Source organism: Acanthopagrus latus, chromosome 2, assembly GCF_904848185.1.
Source record: "Acanthopagrus latus isolate v.2019 chromosome 2, fAcaLat1.1, whole genome shotgun sequence".
Lineage (NCBI taxonomy): Eukaryota > Metazoa > Chordata > Actinopteri > Spariformes > Sparidae > Acanthopagrus > Acanthopagrus latus.
This window is the reverse complement of record NC_051040.1, coordinates 19,117,695-19,131,711: the sequence shown is the minus strand read 5'-3', so window position 1 is coordinate 19,131,711 and position 14,017 is coordinate 19,117,695. Positions and strand designations below refer to the sequence as shown.

General features: G+C 44.2%; 1 protein-coding gene across 5 annotated transcripts in view; it reads right to left on the bottom strand.

Moving 5' to 3' along the window:
• LOC119012137 (SPHK1 interactor, AKAP domain containing) overlaps positions 1 to 14,017 on the bottom strand; it is a 130,271-nt gene that overhangs the window by 4,444 nt on the left and 111,810 nt on the right. For 4 of the 5 annotated variants that reach the window (XM_037085658.1, XM_037085676.1, XM_037085667.1 and 1 more), the window contains 5 exons: positions 8,327 to 8,386; positions 7,798 to 7,938; positions 6,772 to 7,042; positions 1,867 to 5,212; positions 181 to 342 (listed from right to left, as the gene is read on the bottom strand). In XM_037085658.1, the coding sequence (XP_036941553.1) occupies positions 181 to 342; positions 1,867 to 5,212; positions 6,772 to 7,042; positions 7,798 to 7,938; positions 8,327 to 8,386 (3,980 nt within the window). The remainder of the gene's footprint in view (positions 1 to 180; positions 343 to 1,866; positions 5,213 to 6,771; positions 7,043 to 7,797; positions 7,939 to 8,326; positions 8,387 to 14,017) is intronic. The other variant, XM_037085692.1, reaches the window with a different exon arrangement.

Below are 14,017 nucleotides of genomic sequence, written 5' to 3'. Positions count from 1 at the left end.
TTGTGGAATGAGCTCTCTGCCATATACTGCCTTATCAGGCGTGGAGATTGCAGCAGCGGGGAGTAAATTGGCATCGGCACAGGCGAGCACAAGTGTCAGTAGCAATGGGCCAATGGGAGTGGGGGGTGAGGGTGGGAGTAGCAGCGTTTGGAGCAGTAGCAAGGAGCAACAGTTACTGACCCCTCGCTCAGCTGGATAAAACTACTGGTCTCCTCGTGGGGGTCATCCTCGGGGGTTATATGGGACCAGCTCCCCATGCTCTCTTCACTGCTAGCACTCATAGAACGCTTGTCCCTCTTCACTACTGCAGCCGCCGCCGCAGCTGGCCTGTCCCTCTCACTGCTGGGGAGAGCAAACCGCAAGATGGTGGGAAAGACCGTCGACCAGATGTGCACAATGTCTGCTGCAATGGGTCCCTTTCTTCGCTATGCAACACTGGATTTTACTGAAGCTACAATGCATTTAACAGATGGTGTGGGAATAGTTAACGCTTTACAGATTGTAAACCTACATCAACTTCATACAAATGACAAGCCTTTGAAATCTAAAATAACTGTGCACCGCACACAAAAAAAGAAAGCTAACTCAATTCAATATCTGTAATGCATCAGCAACCTGCATTCCTCAGGGGCACAGCTGGATTTTCAGTGTTTTTCAGGAAGCTGATTAAGTTAAGTCATAATCAGATGATTGAGGGCTGCCATCCTCGACAATTCCACAGGGAAATCAGGTTTTATTGACTAGGCGAGTGACTGAGTTCCTCTCTTACGCAAGGGACAAACAGATGCACTCCACTTGTTCCAGGATTACATGTATTGTCAAGAGAAAAGGAGCGTGTCTTGTGACTCTCCTGTGGCCTTTGAGCCTTTTCAGCTTGTTTCCGCTCATTTACTGCTGAACAAGTCTCATCTTAGGGATCTGCATTTCACAGTAAAAAGACCAACAGATCACAACCGTTTCCCCGTGTTTGGATATAATATTTTTACCATCCTCTATAAACCTCTCTTGCACATTAGCAGCTTTTTTTTCACTTATGCATTTTTAGACGGTTCATTTGCTTCCACACTAAGACACACTATGAACTGCTGCAGTCTTCATTACCCTCAGAATATCCACTAAAATGTCTCCTGGGAGAGTCTACGCTCCGCTAACTTCTCTGAAAGGCCACTCAGACACTCAGAGTTGGAGTCAGCCTTGCCACCTGGCTGAGTCCTTGTCTGACTAAAATGTCAAGTCTGATTTGAATAAGACATGCGAGACTGACCATGTCTAATAGTGTAATAATCAGGACCAAATACCGGTATTGCAAATAAACTGACTTTATCTTTTCTCAAGCAAGCTTTAGTGTCGGTTTAATCTAAATACCCATGAATGTCTCATGGTTTCAGTGTTTTGCCAAGTGTGAGTGCAACTTGTGCAGATCAAGGTGAGTCAAACAGCCCCACAGTGGATAAAAGATGAAACCACTAAAAGCTTTCTGCACACACAGTACATCGCGCAGACAGTGTGACTCACAGCCTAGTAAAAGGTTTGTCAAACCTCACACACAGCTGAAACAGATTGGTTTTCCAGGTGAATAGGCCCTCGGTGTGCCTGCTACTCTTTGATCAAAACTCTCAAAATAGCTTTGCTACGCTCGGACAGTTTGTAGGGCCTGGATTTCATTTGTTGTTCTTTGACCATTTTTAATTTTGCCTTTAAAAAAATAATTAAAAAAATAAATGTTTCATTTCATTTGTCACTCTTGTCAGACAGATTAATCTCTGCTTTTCAACAGTATCATGATTCTGCTGCTGGGCTACAAAAATCTCTCTGCCTGCAGGACGGGTCTGACTTTCACACAGAAGACTGTGAGCAGTGTAATACCTGCTGCTGTTGGCTGTAGCTCTCTCTGTACGCTTGGTAGCTGACATATCTGGTGGTGTTTCCTGAGGTCCTCCTGTTCTTTCAGGGTTTGAAAGAGTCTCTTCATCCCTCTGATCTCCCTCAATGTGGATTAGTGGTACATCTCTGGGGACCCTCACACGGGGTGCACCGCTGTCACTAGTTCCGGACCCTACTCCAGTACCAGTGTGTTCCTGGCTCGACCTACTCCGACCGCAACTTAGATGAGACTGTTTGAACCCCCTCCTTCGTTCACCAACGGGCATGTGTGGCTGCGAGCGCCACCCGGATGTGCTCCCAGCTACCTCTTGTTGGCCTCCCAGTGCAGACTTGCCAATATCTACAATGTCAGCTGCCAGGCGATTGGCAAACTGCTGCACATGGGGCTGGGAGTCTCCTGCAGCCTCCAGCTCAATACTGTCCTCTGGATCTGCAATGATCTTGTTCTTTCTCATCAAGGACTCAATGGAGCTGGACCAGGTCTCGTGAATCAGCATATCAGTAATTTGGTCTGTCTTACCCCTTTGATATAGGCAGGAGTCAGACTTACACAGTCCTGTGGCTGATACTGAGTTGGTTGGGAAAATATTCAGCGTGTCTCCGTGCACATTGCGAGCAAATCCGTCAAAAGAGTTGGCTTTAATGGGTGAGTTGACAGTCAGTCTTGAATCCGAGGAGCGGCGGTCCGGGACAGAGGACTGTCGTATACAGAAGGGTGTTCTCGGAGAAGGGGGAAACAGGCTGTTACTCCACTCTTTAGTCTTGGCAATACCATAATCTTTGTTTTCCTTATCCATGTCTCGAAGCATAAACCTGTAGAACTCCTCTGTGATGCTCTCTGTGCTAGACTGTTTGGACAGGCAGGATGAGGTCCTGACGTTAAGGTGACCGTTTTTCTTTGTTGCAGCCTGTTGCACAGCTGCAGCCAGAATGCTGCTGGCATTTTTCCCCGCGTAATAGTCAAGCAGAAGGTCAAAGCCCCTGCCCTCAGTCTCCATCTGGTTTACCATGAACCGTGAGAATTCGTCTGTGATGCTCTCACAGCTCGACTGTTTAGAGATTGAGCTACCACGGCTCAGATTCTGACCTAGCCGACTGCCAAGGCCAAGGGTATTGGGCATGCCTGAGGGGTCTGCATCTTCTTCTGGAATGCTCTCATAACTCGATGCCTTCCCACGGCTCCACCTCTCACACTGCAACCTGCTGCGTGTCTGGCCTGCTTTGGAGGTATCCGTCACATTAAGCTCCGGACAGTTCATGATCCTGGCTGTGACTTCGGAGGCAAAGAGGGCAAACGGGTCCTGTGGTTCATCAAGGTTGACTGATTCGTCCACAACACGGTTCACCAGTCGCTCCATCAGCTCCGGTTGCTCCTCTGTTTTCCTCTTGATCTCACTGAGGCGTGGTGCTCGATGTTTCTTGGATGCAGCATTGCTGCCCTGACTCTCCTTCCTCCTGAGAACAGTGCGGCATGCAGGGATTAAGTAGGCCTCTGGCCCTTCAGTAGGCATCCCTTTAAGAGCACAGAACCAAGGTTGTTTCCCAGTGGAGTTTTCTAGGCAGATAGCTGCTAGCTCTGTGGCCATAGAAACCACTGTAGCAGCCAAATCATCAGCGTAGCATGTAATAGGTGTCCTTGACTCAGAATCCATACTCAAAAATTGTAGAGACCTGCAAGAGGTAAGGGAGGACTGGGGTGTTAGAGAGGCCTGTCTGCTGTCACTGCCTGTCACTAGCCGTCCTCTCTTCTCTGTGCTATGAATGGGGATTTCACTCCAAGGTTCTCTGACGGCACCTGTGCTCTGCTGGATCTGCTGGTGGTCTGAGAAGTCCTTGGCAAGCAGGGAGGTGGATTTATACTGACTTTGTCTGCATGATGACGGCTGCTGGGATTCTATGCGATCGCTCTCCTCAAGCATATATTTCTCCTTCAGCCCAGCAAGCTTATCTGTGCAGTGTAGCATGCTGCTGTGGTTCTCACTGTTGGTGGACTGGCTAAGGCCAACTGTGTACTGTAATTGACTTAATGGATCCTTACTCATGTTGGCCTTAGCAGGCTCCCTAGCACAAGTATCACCCTCTTGTGTCTCAAATGACCCTTGGTCACATCCAATGGTGTGACTGATTTTCTTCTGTGTCAAGCAAAGGATATCAAACAGCAGATTGTTTACACTGTCCTGCAGAAAAACCTGGAGGTTTGGCGCATCTTTCCCAGTACCCGCCAGTTCTTTTTTCTTTTTTGCTTTCTCTAAAGCATGCTTGAAAAGGCTGTCGGCCACCTCATTTATTAAATCATCAACCTCACTTTCATCCATGTAGGATTTTTTTGGACAAGTAATGCCATCTACTATTTTATTATGCGTGGCCTCCAGTAGGTGGGCTACACTCCTGTAGCCCTGTGGCTGAGTCAGCACCTCAGCTGCTTCCCTGTGTAGGACCTCGGCAATGTTTGCACGAAACGTTTCGACGCTGGTACCCTCTGCCACACTACAGTGCAGCGTGAAGGCTGTAGAGGCCTCGGCAGCGGTCATCAGACCACGAGATGCTGTGTAGACTACGTCCGCATCAGAATCGCCGCACACTCCTGTCTCCTCTGTTAGCTCCACAGCTGCTACGGCACCAGCAACCTGAGCCATACCGCACATGGCTGAGGAGAAAGAGTAGTCACCTCTGTCCTCTGGTTCCTGCAGCTCCTCCTCCATTTCGTCCTCTGAAGCTGATTCCATGGCGAGCTGCTCTGTCAGCTGTGGGGCAGTAATAGTGCCAATGACATTGGCAGCACAGGCCAAAGCCACCTCTACATGTTTGGATGGGTGTCCTCCATTGTGGTGCAGAATGTGTGCCTGTGTCCCATTATCTGGCACCTCTCCGGCGTTGGCAGTGACATCCTGGTCAGCCACATGAGACACCTGGGTCTCTGGCCATTCTACAGCCCCGTCAGAACTATCTGGGCTTTGAACTATGACAATCTTGGGGAGTTCAAAAGAGCAGGTGCGCTGTTGGGAAGGCTGTCTGGTCTTTGAAAGACAAGTAGAGTTGGAGGGACGACTAGAGAGCGACACACTGACAGCCGCTTCAGAGACAAAGGAGGTTTCATCTTGAGAAAGGCGTATGAAGGCATCCTGCAGTACCGACTCTGCCAGATTGGTGGCATAGTGACCAGCCGATTCCTTCGTGTGGAGGCTTGCTCGCTGCTGACCTCCTCTTTTCACCTCAGCATCCTCTCTGTTCTGGTGATGGGCCAGCTGTCCCCTCTGACATGCAAGTCTGACACAGTGTTTCTGTGCAACCTCCACCAAGCTCTCTGCCAGGTCACCACTCTCTGGTTCTGTGAAGAGACAGGGAAAAACAGAGAAAAAGACAGGGAATGAAAATGTCCAGACTGATTAGAGGCCAGCTCCATCAGTTTACAAAGTGTCACAGCAAGAGCAGGATGTTACCCTGTTTTACCCTTCACTGAATATTGGAACTTGTTTATGTCTTTTTTGTCCTATTTAATTTCCCCTTGGACTAAACCCAAGAGATTAATTTCCACCAAACACATTTCATTTATCACCAGGGTAACACAATTGCAGTAATTATGTACTTCTCTCTTCTGTTATACATTCAAATAGTGAGTTTTTGTATGGTGAATATTTAATATGATGTCAGCAAAAACTAATCACAAAAACTCAGAAATATATGTTTGTTTTTTTTTCCATAACTGAATACACAAGTTGTTCTCAGAGGAATAACTGCCCAGAACACTGCTTGAAGGTGGCGGGCTCTGCCACATGTAAACAAGGTAAAACAGTATGAGACTGTATTGTCATTTAAGGTAACTTTGTTTATCCAGTTTATTCAGTCATGGAACAAAGAGAGTTGTTTAGATTGCTAAGGCATGAAAAAGTAAAATAAATCAATCGATGAGGATCTTTCCCTTCTGATTAAAATTTAATTCCAAAAGCTACACAATGCACCTTTAACATCTACAGAATCTATGTAAGATGAGACCCAAGTAACAGGGGACCGGTCATGACTCAACACTGTGATCCACTCACAGCAGAAAGCCTTCTCATTGTTGCTGGTCTAAATATGAACATCGACTCAGTTTAGACTTGGCTGTGTTGAATCTTATTTATGGTGCAGGCCTAAACGTGTAAACATTATTGTTACAAGGACCTGATCAAATTTGTATAATGGTGGTGTCAGCTTTTGAAAGATGAGCGTAAAATCGGCATTAAAAATCTGCGTGGACGCTCAATGAGGATGCCATCTTGTCAAAATGTGTTTCGGAGGGTTAGGGTCATGCTGCAGTGAGAATTTTTATCTTTGGTTTTGAATGGACAGCATGCTGACTCAAGCTGCAAGTGAATGCAAATAAAATCTTTAACTCCTGTACTGTTGTACATGGGTTCATACAGAGGATAAAAGCGGAAACTATGATGAATTCGATCATGACGGAGTAATTCAGTGTTGATATGAATGCTTTGCATGCATCAGTAGATACAAGAACTCAATAAATAAATGCATAAATAAATCAAAAACATTTCTTTCTTTCACTATTAACAATAAATTAGGGATTTAGTTAATATTAATTTACGTCACTTTTTGAATTAAAATGTGTTCTGTTGTCTTACTAATCAAAACAAACACTGTGATAGAAAATCACATTACAGATCTGTCATTTCTTTTCATTTAAGCACAGTGGTTCAAGAGGTAGTAGTCAAGATATTAAACAATATAGTACATCAAAATATAGAAAACAAATGAATAAAAAATGAAAATGAATAACTTGTCCGTTGGCCTTCCTTTCCATCAGTTCTCATCCAACTGTGTCCTAATAGTTTTTGAGACTAACGGAGAAACTGAAAACAAAAACTCTACGGTGGCTATAAGGAGGCCCACCATTTCTGAAGCCGTCATCCTCGCTGTCATCACCGAGGTGCTCCGAGGCCGTCAGGAAGTCTTCCTCTATGGATGAGATGGAACGATTGGTGTCATCGTCGACCCGATGGCCCGCTGCTCGGCCCTGCTGAAGCTGTCGCTCCTTCCCCCACTGGAGACCAATAAGGAACTTGTTGATATCAAAGATGATGCTGCTGGGCTGGGTGGAGCGTCTCTGCCCTGAACACTGAACCAGGCACACGCCTGTACTCCTCTGCTGCTGATGCCCGCCCTGAATGGAACGAGTACAGATACCTGTTACGCGCACATGAACACACAGACGGTGGCCAACACATACGCTGAGTCACACATTTTGAGATGGATCATTATAAACATCCTACACCTTCCGATTGAGTTTATTGTGTAGCTGTATTGCATGTTTTTCTTCCTTTTGTTCAATATACTATTAACTCACTAGGTGTGTTCATGCAAGTTTAATTGTCTGTGCAGACTCCTCAGGCAAAGTATCGATTCTAACAGTGGTTTTATACAATGATGTATTTGGTGAGCTTCAAAAAGTCTATAAGTTGGCCTGCGGCTGTAAGAGAACATCCCATTTAAAAAATAAATACCAATAAAAGCCCAAAAAAGGGTACCCTTTTTATTTATTTCATATTTTTGTGTCTGATTAAGGTTTAAAAGTATTCTAAAATAAAATGTTTTTCATCAAGTCATCCATTATTGCCAGCAAGTGTTATTTTTTCTACATGCAAATATTTGTGTTTCGGTCGTACACGTAGTTCTTTGCCTCAGAAGACAAGCAACTGTTTTTTGTTTTTTTTTATTGGCGTGAATGGGGGGAGAATTACTCCATAAAATGAATGCACTTCCTCTTGTGGATTCCTCCTCGCATGAAAGGTCCAAATCTAATCACAAGAAAATTGTGGTACGGAAGAACAGCTTGCACTCTCTGCCTCGCATTCCCGGCCAGTTAATTCAAAGGCTGAACATGCTTGTGAGGATTTCAAGACATCGCTGCTCACTCACCTGAGAGGGAGCGTGTGGGTGAGTTTGGCAAGTGTCTGAGGCTTCGAGGCCACCGAGCAGTAGGATCTCATTTTCCTTCGGCTGGTGGACGGTCAGTAATTCAACGAGCTTTGGCAGGTCTGGAGACACCGATGCCAATTTCTGCAGGAGACATGGCGAGCACAGACACAATGCTAGATTAGAAAAAAGAAAAGCAAATTCTGAACACGTCTTTTTTTCGCAGTGGTTTCAACCCAGAGACAGATAATTATAAAAAAAATCCTTCCTGTGGGGACTCCTGACCCTTGTGGAGTGATTATTGATCGCCCACCGATGCCACCGCCAGCTGCAGGAGGTTGCGAAATCTGCATATTATCTCAACAAATCAACCCTCTAATTTTGGGTAATGATTTTGAATCCATGGCAACCGAGTCTATGTTTGTATGTGAAATACAATAAACAGAGTTCCTGGGAGATGAAAAGTGGGTGGGAAAGAAACGAGGCCCATGCGGGAGGGAAAGAATGAGAGTGGCACGTGGATTCGGCTCACCTTGATGATTTTGTCATTGCGGCAGTCCGTTTTCTGAGGGTCCAGGTTTACGAAACAGATCTGGAGAGAAGACAGAAAAGTAATGATGAAAAATCACAGTGCGAAGATTATTCGCCAAAAGCTGAGCAGGAGTAGGAGTATAGTCCCAGAGGTCAGATGTGAGAGTGTTAACATTAATTGCATTTCCCACTGCCATTTTCTCTTCACAAACCCTGCAAACCAGGCAGACGGTGAGCTTCCCTCAAAGTGAATCACCACTTGAAAAGTAGCTGCCAGGCAGTATGACGAGACAAATGTCCGTCTGACCGGCGAACTAGTTGTTACTCTCCAAAAAACAAACAGAGTTATCCAAGTTTCTGGAGGGGAGGAGTGGGCAATCTGGCCCAAAAAATACAATCTCTAAAAATAGTCACCATCCATTAAATCGCAGCCACGATCCAAAATCTTAATTGTGTTTGTGTTGTGTGTTTTTAAATGCCCTGTAGACTACAGCCAGACTTGAAATCCCCCATGACTTTCTCCATTTACACTATTATTGCATTAAAGATAGTTCTTTTTCTTCATCTGTCATGTCACTGGCTATAATGTGCATCACATTTTTTTGCAATATGTGACCCAAGTGTGAGCTGCGTGAAGTCATTTTTCCAGTCAACGTAGCCATCCAGTTTCATTCAACACACAGTTAGAATGTTCACATTATGGTTATGTGAAGTTTAAAAAGAGAAGAAAGATGACTAAAGTATTGCAATTTCTGGAAATGGACAGAGTCACCAATTATGATCTAAAATCATCAGATCCCCCACACCTTATTGAAGTGAAACTAAAATAAACATCCCGATCGCTGACAGAGAAGAAAATGTCACAGCAGAAGCGAACTCATGCTACCAAACACTCGGAGCCCGGCACAAACAATCAACCATGACAAGAGCGTGACAGAGGTGTCAGGTAATGGATTGCTGAGTTCTTGAAAGAACTGAGAGAATTCCACATCAACTTCAGTAAACGTTGGAATATTAAAGAGAAAAACCTATTAACTACAAGTAGATGAACAGAAGTGAGGATTCCATCTGTTGCGCTGCAAAACTGCAGAAACAGTTGGAAATGTGGGGATCCTGAAAGCTGAGCCTGAAGGAAGACCTGGAGGATCAGTGAATGAAAGGTGTGAACCAATTATTCTTAAAATGTTGTTCAGATCAGAGCCAGAATCCGAAATGCTTTACTGCTCCACCAGGGGAAATTGGTAAAAACAAAAATATATATATTTGAAGAGAATAAATGAAGGAACATTATAATCTTAGTTTATTAATGTTTAGTGAACTGTCATTGACCGTACTCCTGCTCCTATCTAGGTCATGGAAAGTGTATATGTATTTTAGGTTACACTGCATTATTTGTTTTTGGCAAAATTACAAACTGAAATGAGCAAACTTAAAGCACCTCCTCCAGTCGAAAATGTGTTTCTCTTCTTGTTCCTCCAATTGAATGTTTGAGCGTCACTGTGTGAGGGGATTCATGTGGAGATTCTTTACTGTTACCTACTATTAGTGAAGATCAGATTTTAAGAGGCGGGCCTGAAAAACAAGATTTGTGACATCACAAACTGTTTGGAAGCCAATCCTGGTCCAGTGTTCAGCATACACACATAAAGTGTGACGTGGACACCTCCAGCTAACACACACTGAGGACGGACTTCACAGTAAAGATCTGCGCGCTTCACATATATCTAATATTTTATCACTGTAATCTGGGTACTATACTGTCATCTTGTTGGTCTGTTCCACACAAACAGCTACTATAGATCAATAAAATGGACTTGGGAGTGGGTGCCATTTTAAGGATTTTAATGTGCTAAGTATACATTTATCTTTGTTAAAAGCAATGTCAGACAGACGTTGGAACATGTTTCTGTTTGTGTTAATATGTGTGTGTGTGTGTGTGTGTGTGTGTGTAGGGAGTCTTTAACCAAACTATACTAAGCTGTTTGATGAACCTCTCTGAGTCACAGTCTCTCATTGGCCGAGTCCTTCCTAAGAACACTGTCTCGTCTGTCAGGGCCTGTTGACAGCAGGTGCAAATCGGCAGTGATTTTCTTTCCATCTCCATCTCTCTTTTTCCTCGGTTTTCACTCCTTCACTGTGCCTCTGTCACCCTCCCTGCCTCCTCCTCCTCCTCTTTCCCTTCCCCTCTAACCCGCCTTCGCCTCTAGCTGCAGGTTTAATGGTCTGTGATGGAGTCCTCATGTCAGTGCTGGGAGTCTGGGACTGTCCGCCGGCTGCTGTTTGGTTCTACAGCACACAGCCTCTGATCTAAGTTGGCATGGCCAAGCCAGTCGTGTGTGGTTAAATGGATAAAGCACATCACCAACAGAATTTGTGTGTGCGGGGCGCTGTGTGGTGCTTTCGGGAGAAGTGACAGTGCCTGTGTGGCAGTCACGAACACACACATTCCTATATATGTCTGACTTCTAAATGCGACCGCGTTTGTCATCACTAATCAAACCCTGCCGTAACGTGACTCACCGAGGCAGTCTCGATCTTTTCAATGCAAAACACGCACAGCTGGGATCCTGCTGGCTCTCTTCTTTACCTCTGCCTTCTTTATATCCGCTCTGCTCTGCCTGCTGCTACCTTCCCTTCTGACTCTCTTCTCTAGACTGGCAAAAAATATATATAGTTTCAAATAATCACATCTTGACACACATCACGGTTTGGAATAATTTCCCTTGAACTACGAGAGGTGCGCGACTCATTCCACTACGCGTCTCACCAGCCTCAGCACTTTGCGGTAGTATATATTTTGCATGTTTTTTTTTTATTATCTTTTTTTCACACGTCTGTTTTGTATTCAACGAGATGTATTCCCAGAGAGCCATGTGAGGGTGTAGGAGCTTGGCAAAATGATCACATCGTAATCGAAGCGATGTCAAGCGAAGCAAAAGCTGCTGCGGCAACTAGGTCAATATACTGATGAGTTTATATATGCTTCGTGAATAAGGCTGTAGACGCCAATATGGGTTTGCTTCATCATCGTAAGCGCTAAGAGGGAACGCTGCCGGAAAACAACAAAAACTGTCCGCAGAGACAAATCGGATGAGCCAAAATGTCCTTCAGCTGAAGCGTTAATGCGGCACATTCAGAACAGGGTATTTTCTCCCCTCACCTCCAATCTGGCATCCTCCAGTCAAACACAACATTAAGTCTAATGTGATGAAAATTGCTGCTTTAAAATGGAGTCAGTCAAGTATGAAAAATGTTAACTAAATGACAGCTAAATGACGATGACAAAATATTTGAAAAGTTTTCCTTACGTGCCCTGATCAAAGTGTGTGTGTGCGTGCATGTGTGTGTTTCCTCTCCTCTGCCCTTCATGGACTGCATGTGTCACCTATCACATGTTTCAGAATACAAACAGGCTCGCTCCTTTGTTACCTTTCGCTCAAAATAGCGGCAATCTGCTCGCGGACGAGAACAAACAGTTTGTTCGTCTGCTTGTCTGCTGTTGGATCAGTTTAGCGAGGAGAGATGAGGGGCTTTTTGTCAGGAAAGCTGTTAAATGTCAACGACACACACACACACACACACACACACGACCTGAGATTATTCCTCATCATTTACTGAAACCAGAGACAATAGCTTCATTTTGACACAGATATGGCCTTTAAAATCATTTTTTTTCTCATTCTGCGAGCATTAACACTCTATTGTTTCCTTTGCAGATAATATGCATGGACATGTATGCCCTTTTAACAAAGTGGTAAATAAGAGGTTTGGTGCCATTGCTCGGGAGCACCTTGGCAGTATCCACACCCACCGATATTGGAAAATCAGCCCAGAAAAGCAACAGCACCTTCCCCCTCCTGCTAACACATGGCCTGCAGATAACACACACTTTGAGAAAAAGCGGGGCGAGTGATCCACAGTGTTGTCCTTGAGAAGGGTTAGAGCAATTTAACCCCATCACAGGGTGACAGCCAAGAGGCAGTTGCTCTACATTTTGGGAAGCAGGGGACCATCCAGTCACCCCGTGTTCATGTGTGAGACGAGCCCGGGGACGCGCCCCGATTCTATCAGTTTTTTCACAGACATACTAGACGACCAGGGCTTGCGTCAGACTGTCTCTGAAGGGCTGACCACGTAAACAGCAATCGAGGAATACAAAGAGGCAGAAAGGGAAAGAAACACAGAGACAGAGAGGGTGAAAGTGATAGCTGATGTGTGGATAATATTGACAGCATGGAAGCTACTGATAGACTCAAGGACTTGAATAGTGCTCCAGATGAGAGAGATAGTCAGTCATTGCTCTGATAGTGCGCAGCAGGATACGGGACTGATTTTCTCCTTTTCAACAAAGACACATCAAGGTTAGTTGGCAAGCATGTTAGCTTCAGTAGATGTTTTCTATCACAATAAATAGACATCATAATGTCATGTAAGGTGGTGTTTGCTTTGTGCTAAAGTTAGCCACTGAACGAGTCTGTTGCTGCTGCAGTGTCCCCTTTTTTTGGCTCAGGGGCTGTGTGCTTTGTGCTACTGAGTTTACTGTGAGTGATCATGACATAATCATAATGAACGTTAGCAACTAACATGATAATGTTCGTACTAATGATATTATTCATTGGGGAATTTTGGTTAAAGTTTCAGTCTTGTGCAACTAGTTTTAGCAGTACCTCTCTGCCTAGCCTTGTGGAAGACAACCACAGATATGTTCTTTAGTTTGTCAGAGCACTTGATTTTTTGATTGCTGTCTGCAAATACAGCCTTTTATCTCTCTCTCTCTCTCTCTCTCTCTCTCTCTCTCTCTCTCTCTCTCTCTCTCACTCTCTATATATATATATATATATATATATATATATATATATATATATATATATATATATATATATACACACACATATATATACATATATATATATATATATATATATATATATATATATATATATATATATATATATATATATATATATATATATATACACAATAATATTCTAGAATAACTTACCAACCTGAGCTCTAACATAAAAGTGTTGATGTTCCTTAAGATGAGGGCACTGTAACTGAAACACAACCTTTGTACTCGTTGCATCCATCCAACCATATGTCCTCACTGCAGTACTTCCCGCTTTGTTCCTTAAAGCATGACGAATATATCACTTTACGGTGTCTGAACAAACAGGCTGCGCAATTTTCTGCAGAACCACGCATCTAGGTTGCAGCAGAGGTCCGGGTGTCTCTCCGCATCTTTTCACTCCACTAGGTGCTCAACCCCACGTACATCTCTACAGCTGTGACATCAACCCAGCCAACCAAAGTGAAGCTCAGGGTGACTCTGACCACCTGTGCTGATGGAGCACAAGGGCCAAACTGGACAACGATAATAACACTCACAGAAGCAACCTCAGAGCCAACTGCCGGCCTTAAAATTGTAAAAATCATCCAATATTTATGGACTCTGTACTCTTAACACTGTTGATGTTGGACTACCTTAAAAAAACAGGAAGTCAGTATTCAGCTGTTTCAGCATTATGTCACTTATCTGCAACAGCTATCAGTAAAACTCAGCTCCAGTAAGTTTGGCTATTGTAGGCACACTGTGTCCCGCATACCGTAATAATGCAGACTCACACAAACACACAAACATACACACACACACACACACAATTGTCCAAACATATTTATGCAAAAAAATTCA